General features: G+C 37.2%; 2 protein-coding genes across 4 annotated transcripts in view; both read left to right on the plus strand.

Moving 5' to 3' along the window:
- Positions 1-3,390, plus strand: part of LOC105209434 (calcium-binding mitochondrial carrier protein Aralar1) — a 35,664-nt gene extending 32,274 nt beyond the window's left edge. For all 3 annotated transcript variants that reach the window (XM_054225806.1, XM_054225807.1, XM_054225808.1), the window contains 6 exons: positions 1,055-1,221; positions 1,288-1,406; positions 1,466-1,636; positions 1,843-2,078; positions 2,152-2,354; positions 2,422-3,390. In XM_054225806.1, coding sequence (XP_054081781.1) covers positions 1,055-1,221; positions 1,288-1,406; positions 1,466-1,636; positions 1,843-2,078; positions 2,152-2,354; positions 2,422-2,702 — 1,177 coding nt within the window. In that variant the 3' untranslated portion in view covers positions 2,703-3,390. The remainder of the gene's footprint in view (positions 1-1,054; positions 1,222-1,287; positions 1,407-1,465; positions 1,637-1,842; positions 2,079-2,151; positions 2,355-2,421) is intronic.
- Positions 3,391-5,911: 2,521 nt separating this feature from the next.
- On the plus strand, positions 5,912-7,434 carry LOC105209438 (uncharacterized). The gene is made up of 5 exons (XM_011179838.3): positions 5,912-6,267; positions 6,328-6,470; positions 6,537-6,700; positions 6,769-6,980; positions 7,131-7,434. The coding sequence occupies exons 1-5, from the start codon at positions 6,055-6,057 to the stop codon at positions 7,281-7,283; spliced, it is 885 nt and encodes a 294-aa protein (XP_011178140.2). The 5' UTR covers positions 5,912-6,054; the 3' UTR covers positions 7,284-7,434.
- Positions 7,435-9,500: the final 2,066 nt, after the last annotated feature.

The following is a 9,500-nucleotide window of genomic DNA, read 5'->3' on the forward strand; positions in this document are numbered from 1 at the left end:
CTTTTCAAGTTTCTGTTCGGCCCAAATGCGCAAATTTGGCTTGTTTATATACTAATTGAGCCAGAAATGGCCCTCCGCGCTGAATAGCATTCGGTTCGAAAACGTCGGATGTTGCTGGACTTTTCAAGAGCCTATAGAGCAAAGCAATGTCGCTTGGGAAGGTCATATCATAGGTCAGGACGGACCAAATCTTATCTTACAGCATACATTTTTCCTCTGGTTTTAACATATCTTGAAAATATCGGTTATTCAAATGTTTCCTGTTTGTTTCGAGGACCATTAAAAAATCCTTTAAAGAAGTCGTATCTTTCTTGAGTTTAGCATTGTTTAACTTCGGAGAAAGTTGTCATACAACACCGTTCTCATCCAGTATATGTAGAGTATGGTTTTGAAAGTTACAGGATTGATATGTAGCGAAAGCACAGTCATTAGAGTTGAGATCCAGTAAAAGCAATATATAAGATTGGACCCTATTTACATAAATACACAAATATTTACATTCACATATACATTAATTAAATAAGTTTTATGTTGCTGCATTCCATTCTCATATAGAATAAAAAATAATTAAATTTATATATGTATTTGAATAATGCGTTTATTAACTCGCCCTTGTTGTCTCTATATTTTCTTGTCCTTCTCTCCAAATGCAAAACATCAATTAATGTAATAACCATATTGTATATTGTAATGAAAATAGTTGGTGGCGTCGCAAAAAGATTGATCCCAATAGGCAAGTGAATGGTTGCAATTATGATGTTCATTTGAGTGTGTTCTTTTTTACGTTTTCTCCTAGCTAATTATTTCCAAAATTGGTTGATTTCCCTTAATTACCACATATAAATATATAATATGATAATATAATTAGAGCATTTTTATATATTTTATATACATATACCCATATATTACCCTTGTCCGCAATTGTCCCCACTACCAGTAACCTTGATTTATAAACAATTATTCGTAAATACGCTTATTCACTATTATTTAAAGTTATATATGCTCTCTAAAAAACATTTCTCATAACAGTAAATAACATCTAATCCATCTTTAGGCGCATCGTCTATAATGATCTGAACAATATTTCGCCCGAGCATTATACAAAGCATATCACAACACGCTTGGCGGAGATCAAAGCCGTTGAGAGTCCTGCCGATCGTTCTGCATTCATACAGATTTTGGAGAGCACCTATCGTTTCATGCTCGGTTCATTTGCTGGCGGTGAGTAACACTTTTTGCTTCAAACATTTCGTATATGAAACCTCTAAAATCTCTCTAATCAAACAGCTGTTGGTGCTACCGTGGTGTACCCTATTGATTTGGTAAAGACACGCATGCAAAATCAACGCACAGGCTCTTTTATTGGTGAAGTCGCATATAGAAACTCTTGGGATTGCTTTAAGAAGGTAAACAAGTGTATAACTTGCGTAGAAGACTTATTCTAATTTAATGTTTCTCCATACAGGTTATACGTCACGAGGGTGTGCTCGGCTTGTATCGCGGTCTGTTGCCACAGTTGATGGGTGTGGCACCGGAGAAAGCCATCAAGCTTACTGTGAATGATTTTGTGCGTGACAAGTTCACCGATAAACAGGGTGTGATACCGATGTGGTCCGAAATTATGGCTGGCGCTTGTGTAAGTAGTCGTCAAACCTTGACTCAATACCATGTGTAGAGTTTTGCAAAGCATTTTTTCATAATTTCCACATGCAGAGATAAGAGCTTAACTAAGCCTACGTAGCGCGCTTGCACGGAATGCGTTCTCAGGCGAGCTTTTTTTGACCCTACTACCCTCGCAAAATATTAATTTGACTAACAAATGATTTCTATGCTTGCTTTCAGGCCGGTGCCTCACAAGTGGTCTTCACCAATCCTTTGGAAATTGTCAAAATTCGTCTCCAAGTTGCCGGTGAAATCGCAGGCGGAACTAAAGTACGTGCCTTATCTGTTGTTCGTGATCTGGGTCTGTTTGGCTTGTACAAGGGTGCACGCGCATGCTTGCTGCGCGATGTGCCATTCTCTGCTATCTACTTCCCCGCTTATGCGCACACAAAATCGCTGTTCGCCGACGAAGATGGGTGAGTCATAACGGGAATTACTTTGCACTATTTCTTACTTTACTTTTATTGCTATGTCCTTTTCATCCACCAGCTACAATCATCCACTGACCCTGCTCGCGGCCGGTGCTATTGCTGGTGTGCCCGCTGCCTCACTCGTAACGCCCGCAGATGTGATCAAAACTCGCCTGCAGGTCGTGGCGCGTTCCGGTCAGACAACCTATACAGGCGTGTGGGATGCCACCAAGAAAATCATGGCGGAGGAGGGACCACGCGCCTTCTGGAAGGGTACTGCTGGTAAGTTCGATTCAACGTATTTAGTTTTGTGAAATTTATTCTAAAACAACGTCTACTCTCCACGCAGCCCGTGTCTTCCGTTCGTCGCCACAATTCGGTGTAACCTTGGTCACATACGAGTTGCTGCAGCGTCTCTTCTATGTTGATTTCGGCGGCTCACATCCAACCGGTTCGGTGGTGACCAAGCCCAAGGTGCTGGATGAGAACACACAAAGATTCAACTCAGACCATATTGGTGGCTATCGCGCCGCTGTGCCGCTGCTCAATGGCATCGAATCGAAATTCGGCCTCTATCTGCCACGTTTCGGACGCGGAACGACAAGCACAACTACAACAACCGGTTCGTGATAAAGCGATGGCGTTGGCATAGTCCTTATCGGCAAGCCTGCTCGACAAGTAGTTGCTCTCAAATAAGTCTATTGTTAAATAAATTTTAATTAATAAATATTTATAAAAGAAAACACATTTGTTGTTAGCAATTATTACAAAAAATAAACAAGAAAAATAAAAAATGCAAATAAATAAATTATACAAAAACCAAAAATAAATCAATTGAGCAAATATTAAAGACGACACGTACACAAATATACATGAATACATATATTTTTTGCTATGAAAATATATATTATATTTCAACGATTTTCAAAGGCGATAAAACGAAACAAAAACACATTTTATATGAAAAGTATAAGTATACATACATATATTTAGAGAAGCAGAAAATACACTGAAAAAAACGAGAAGAAAAACAAAAATGTTAATGTGTATTTTAGAAGCGACACTTTTGCCAACTTTTCAGAAAATCATACACACCTACACATACAGGACGAAGTCAAATCAAATGAAAAAAAAAATAAAAACAGCAACAACAAAAGCAAAAAAAATGAACATACTATGTAACTTATTTATTAATTGTGTAGAGAAGAGCTATAAAATACTGTCCGTAAAATTGTTTTCGTACAATTCTTGAGTGACCTCTCGCTATGCGCGAATCTATGTAAGAAACAAAAAAAAATAAATAAAAATAAATAAAATTTTTGAACTAATAATTAATGAAAAATAAATAGATAAATAGTTATAATTCACAGATTAAAAAAATATACGAACTTTGCACTCTTTTAAGAAGTTCTTTAAAACTTCAATAAATTGTTACAAATCAAATGAATATATACATACATACATATATAATATGAAATGATGATAAATAGTAAATTTATTAAATTAAAATTGGGGAAAATCAATAAAGAATAAAATAATTTATTAGAACAAATGTAAAACAATCTAAAAATGGAAAACAAATTACTTTTATTTAATGTGAGTTTAGGTTGAAGGTTAAGTTTTAAAGTGTAAAAAACCAGTGAAACATGAGCGAAGCGCTCTCCTTCTTCGCTTGTACTTTGATGAAGAACAAAATAAGGCCAGCAACATCCTACAATTTTAGAAATAAGCAATAGGACAGTTTCAATCCGTTACTACACCCAAAAGATTCTTTGACAGATGCTGATATTTTAAACCAACCATTGTAGGAAATTTGGCGGAATAAATTCACATTTCCTCTCGAGTTGTTGTTAGTTATGGCACAGGTAATCACACTAATACCCCAATGCGTAAAAACATATACATAAATATCATAATCCAGAAGTTGTTATATTTACTTCTATCTAAGTTATGTTCCAAGGTAGCATAACGGTTTATCTTCCTTTCTAACCGATCCAAAAAGGGTAAGAACGTTGACAGTAAATTCCGAAATATGCAATAAGTTGTGGTAGAAATCCCTTTCTAATTGGTTTTCATCTCTACTATCCTCTCATGTGTTGCTTCAATAGAGAATTGAAACAATAGTTTCCAAAAAACACCTCAGGCCTTTAACACCACCGATGGGGGATGTACTTAGTGTGTTCATAAATAACAGGAATTGTTTAAAAAAAATAAAATTTCCGGGTTTGCAGAGTCCATTTGTTAATTATTTATGATATACACGGCTGAAGTAATGTTTTGAGCCGTATTCATTGTTTACTTGGTCTGTAGTAGCCGTGTTCCTAAATTCTTGTCCAAAAACAATATTGTAACGATGCTCCTGCCTCCGTATTAGCCTCCGTATTAGCCAGACATGACTCCGTGTGACTTTTACCTATTTAGAGAAAATGAAAGGCCCGTCGTTTTACAAGTATGCGATAAATCGCTGAAAGCTCCAATGACTATCCCAAAATTCGAGTTTGAGAAGTGTTTCGACGAGTGGCTTCTAGACGAATAAGTAAATATTATTATTGGGTTTAATGTTACCAAACTAGGGAGTCAAAGAAGTATTCATCATCATTTGGCTCTACAGTTCCATGTGAGCTTTGACCTGCTGAACAATATGTTTCCAAGCTGCGCTGTCTTTTGCGATCTCTCTCCAGTTCTCCAGTTGGAGCTTCTTCAGATCTTCGTTTAATTCGTCCTTCCATCTTGATCTTGTCCTTCCTCTTGCTTTGACAATGCCTACTTTCACGTCCATTACCATCTTTTGGACTCTTGAATCATCCATTTTTTGTAATATATCCTAAACTTCTTATTCGTTGCGTTTTAATAAATCGCACCACGTTTTCCATCCAACATATTCTCCATTCATCAAGTTCGATTCTGACTACGCCGAAAATTTTTCCCACAATTTTATTATGGCTTATGTTCTGCTTTCATGACAAGTTATTTTCAATGAGTGATTTGTTGATCCAACGTCGTATAGGCTATTTATTCTACAGTCCCGGATAGTCTGGTATTCTCCAGCCTACGAGTCGCATGTTTACTCTATCGAGAATTGACTGTTAGTGTTATACCGCCCCATACTCGGTCGGCAGAACCTCTTTCGTTATCGACAGTAAGCGCCGACGTGTAGGTGAGGTTGGCGGTTGAATAGAAAAGGCTCTATAATCGCTACACTATCCCATATCATCCCACAAAAAATTATTATATAAACAATAATAAACCAATAAACTCAGTATTGTGTTATAGGACCTGATCATTTAGGGTTGTGCCTCTGCGATTGCCGAATTTTTCACTTGTTAATACCTGGCATACGTGCTCGTACAGGTGGAAAAGCTTTCTAGCATGACTAACAGCTCTTGGAACTAATCCAAAACGCCTTTTCCCAACCCTTCATTAGTATGTGAATCGATTACATTCGATTTCTACCGCATCGATGACAATTTTCCGCCAACTAAAATGGGCGTATTAGGTCACAAAGGCATTAGTGCAAACAAAACCATATACTCGTACATATATGTAGATTACGAATACAAGCAAAACAACGGCCAAGTTCAAGGCAGTGGTTCCCAAATCTATAACAAATATGTACCTTGCACTTATATATGTCAGTATATGATGGATAAATGTCGATGCATGAATGCGTCGTTGGAACTGAAACCGCAATTCACAGTTGAAATGCAGCGGAGCCGAATAATTATAGTATTTGCTAACAAAATGGATCGCTTGAAAGTGGTCATTCAGCCGGCACAAGAAGTGCAGCGTCTCACTATCGCATATAAATGCCGATGCAATGTCACAGTGCAGTTCTTAGTGATGACCAACGTGTCGGTGCATACATAAAATATAGTAAAATCGATTTTGTGGATCAAATAAATTAATAAGTGAAAATATTTGTGAGAAATACAAAGGATATCCCTAGTGAGAAAGTGAATGAATTATACAGAAATATAGAAAAATGTCCTTCAAATCAAATGTGTTGTGGTGTGCACTACTACTCTGTGTTATATGGTGTGCAAATGTCGAAGGTGGGTTCTACCCCTTAAATTTGCATAAAAATCAAAAATTTAGCGCCGAAGTTCGTACGTCCAGCAGTGAGGTACAGAATGAGCACATTATGTGGATACACGAGATGAAGAAATTGCGCAAACATATCAAGGATTGCATGCAGGTGAGCATACAAAGTACGAAGTACGGAGAGAGCTATTAATCTTCTTAAAAAAATTTATAGCAAACGAGCGATTCTATGTGGCACTGTTTTAAAACGAGTAGCGTACATATATTCGATGACATCCTCTCCTCCAATGTGATATCCCTGTGGCCTGGGGTACGACTAGTGCGTGAGCACACAACACCGAATGTAACGAACGAAATGTAAAATTAAATTTAAATATTCCACGAGAAGAATTTCTATAAAAGCATAATATTTATTTACTTTAGTCAGCCGAAGAGTATCAGCGAGTATTATGAACGTAAGGATCTACAGCATCTTACCTGGTTCGATCAACTCGCCATGCGGCTGGCACAAACGTTGAGCACACATTTTTTGCAAGTGAATTTGCAGGAGCTAACCGACGCTTACATGCGTGCCTTGGAAAGCGACGGTCAGTTGAAATTGAAGTGAAAAGCTTTTGTAGATTTATGTATATATTTCATGTGTATTCTTCCATAGCAAAGAATAATAAAATGGTTGCCGATGAGCTGGGTACCGCACGTCATCGTCGCCAACGCTACAATATGATGATAACGATGATGTTCGGTGTCACCGCTTTGGGTGCTGTGCTTGTGCCCATGGGCTTTCAGATGCTCTCCATTGTGAGTGGCAAAGCTTTGCTATTGGCGAAAATGGCGCTGCTGTTGGCCTCCATCAATGGCCTGAAGAAGGTGAAACGCATGTTTTGAAATTTAATTTTACATGTTTTACTTTAGCGATATACATATTTAATATTATTACTAATTTTACCTTGATTAAGATTTTAAAATTAATACAAATTTGATTGGTAGTTTTCTCATCCTTCCACTTCATTGCCACAGGTCGCCAATAGCGGCATTCACTACGGTCTCTATCATGTGCCGGGCGAACATTACGGCTATTACGATCGAGGCGATGTTCCACACCATCCCAGACAGGTGGCCAGTTTTGCTATTGCTCAACCAGTTACCGAGGAATTGGCTTTAAAGAAATGATAAAATTTTGTTGAATTGAGTTAGTAAAATTTTCTAAAACTAAGTAAATAAATAAATAACTACAACATGTAACTTTTTAATGCATTTATCATACAATGTAAAGGATATGTATTTGTTATAAAATCGGAAAATAAGAATTAATATTTCTCTTAATAAATGTTTCAAATTTATATTTAATTTCATAACTAATCTCTTCATTGTTTGACGATCAAACACGATCCAGAACAGTTCTCCGTGGAAAGAATATCAGAACAGTCAAGAGTTCGTCCTTGAGTACAACTTAATTTGAAAAATGTTCGTCGAATCGACATAAGCCGACATAAGAACTTTATTATTGAGTCCAAGCGCTTCTTCGCAACTTAAGGATCTTAGTGATCCGTTAGGAGTTTTTACGAGTGTCACAATGGAGAGACGAATCTGACTCAGTGAGATTCTCTGCATTTGCGGAGATCTACCCCTTAACCTAACCTAACCTAACTCACTACTCTTGATTTTGAGGCAAAATGGTCATTGTCAGGATCTCTATTGCTAGATTTTGTTGGATTCAAAGAAACACCAATTGATATTTTGACTAATAAAATCCATTAAAGTGTTAAATATTAAACGATTTCGTACAAAGGGTGATCCATTTCGAGGTTCCCAACTTTTTTAAAGAAAAAGAACATAGAAAATACAAATTTAATGGGGGAATGTTTACTATCATTCGAAAGAACATTCTTTTTCATTTCTTTTTCTAAAGATTATCTCTTTGGCCGCGGCTACGTCTCAGATGATCCATCCTTTGAGTCCAATTTTTGATGACTTGTTCGAGCATTTTCATTTGTATCTGGCGATTGACACTGACAGGCCCTAATCAAAGCGGCATTGTCCCCATAGACTTTAAACTTTACATATAATCACAGGAAAAGGTCTAACAGTGTGATATCACACGATCTTGTAGACCAATCAACCAGCCCAATATGTGAAATTATCTACTCACCGAAGAGTGCTCTCGATATATCCATTGATTGATGTGATGTGTGGGAAGTGGCGTCGTCTTGTTGAAACCAACTGTCGTCGAGATTACGAGCCATTGACGATGACGTTCTCACTGGCGTCATTTTTAAAGAAATATGGACCAATAATCCCACTGGCCACAAACCACGCCAACATACATTCCCATTGAGTCAGAAATGGGCCTCATTGCTGAACAGAATTTTGCATGAAACCGTCTGATCTTTATGGAACTTTTTAAGGGAACTTTTCGATAGGGAAGGTCAAGCGGCTTCAGTTCTTGCATACTTTGTACACTTTCAATTTAAGATCTCGACGTAAAATGCGCCAAGTCGTTCCAGACGTTAGTCCAAGTCCGAGTCGCCTCTCCACGGTCTTTGTGTACACTCTCAGCTACGGCTACTATATTTTCTTCACCCCTTCACACGACTCGATCTGTCAAGTCGTGATGCGTGATCTGTCAAAAAAAGGCTATTGAAACAAGTAAGGAAGGGCTAAGTTCGGGTGTAACCGAACATTTTATACTCTCGCAATTTATTTATTTAACTTTATTTATATCATATAATACACAATTTGACCCACATATTCGTCATATATATTGTATAAAGTCCATTGAAAGTTGGAAGCCCTAATATTAGGTTAGAAGTACCGAGGTCCTCATGTTCGATATACATCCACATATGTCCCTTCCTAGCGCGATCCTTCATACCAAATTTTACTTACATAGCTTTATTTATAGCTTAGTTATGACACTTTAAGTGTTTTCGGTTTTTGCCATTTTGTGGGCGTGGCAGTAGTCCGATTACACCTATTTTCGAACTTAACCTTCTTATGGTGCCAAGGAACACGTGTTCCAAGTTTCATTAAGATATCTCAATTTTTACTCAAGTTACAGCTTGCACGGACGGACGGACATACAGACATCCGGATTTGAACTTTTCTCGTCACCCTGATCATTTTGATATATATAACCCTATATCTAACTCGTTTAGTTTTAGGATTTACAACCAACCGTTATGTGGACAAAACTATAATACTCTCGTAGCAACTTTGTTGCGAGAGTATAAAAAGTATCTCTACTTGGATTACTTAGAAAATTGGGAAAATTTTCGAACTCTTATAGAACTCATTCTATTTAATTTCAAAATATAAGCGGTTAAAAAGTTTCGTAAACTAAGTGTAATCATATTTGTAGCTTTTGGCTCCTATAATTCAAAGTTATAA

Source organism: Zeugodacus cucurbitae, chromosome 2 (genome assembly GCF_028554725.1).
Source record: "Zeugodacus cucurbitae isolate PBARC_wt_2022May chromosome 2, idZeuCucr1.2, whole genome shotgun sequence".
NCBI lineage: Eukaryota > Metazoa > Arthropoda > Insecta > Diptera > Tephritidae > Zeugodacus > Zeugodacus cucurbitae.

What these genes read in the sequence shown, in the direction of transcription:
- LOC105209438 (XM_011179838.3), top strand. Translation starts at nt 6,055, where the DNA reads ATGTCCTTCAAATCAAATGTGTTGTGGTGTGCACTACTACTCTGTGTT. An exon ending in ATATCAAGGATTGCATGCAG is followed by an intron (nt 6,268 to 6,327) that starts GTGAGCATACAA and finishes AAAAATTTATAG; the next exon opens with CAAACGAGCGATTCTATGTG. An exon ending in CCGAATGTAACGAACGAAAT is followed by an intron (nt 6,471 to 6,536) that starts GTAAAATTAAAT and finishes TATTTACTTTAG; the next exon opens with TCAGCCGAAGAGTATCAGCG.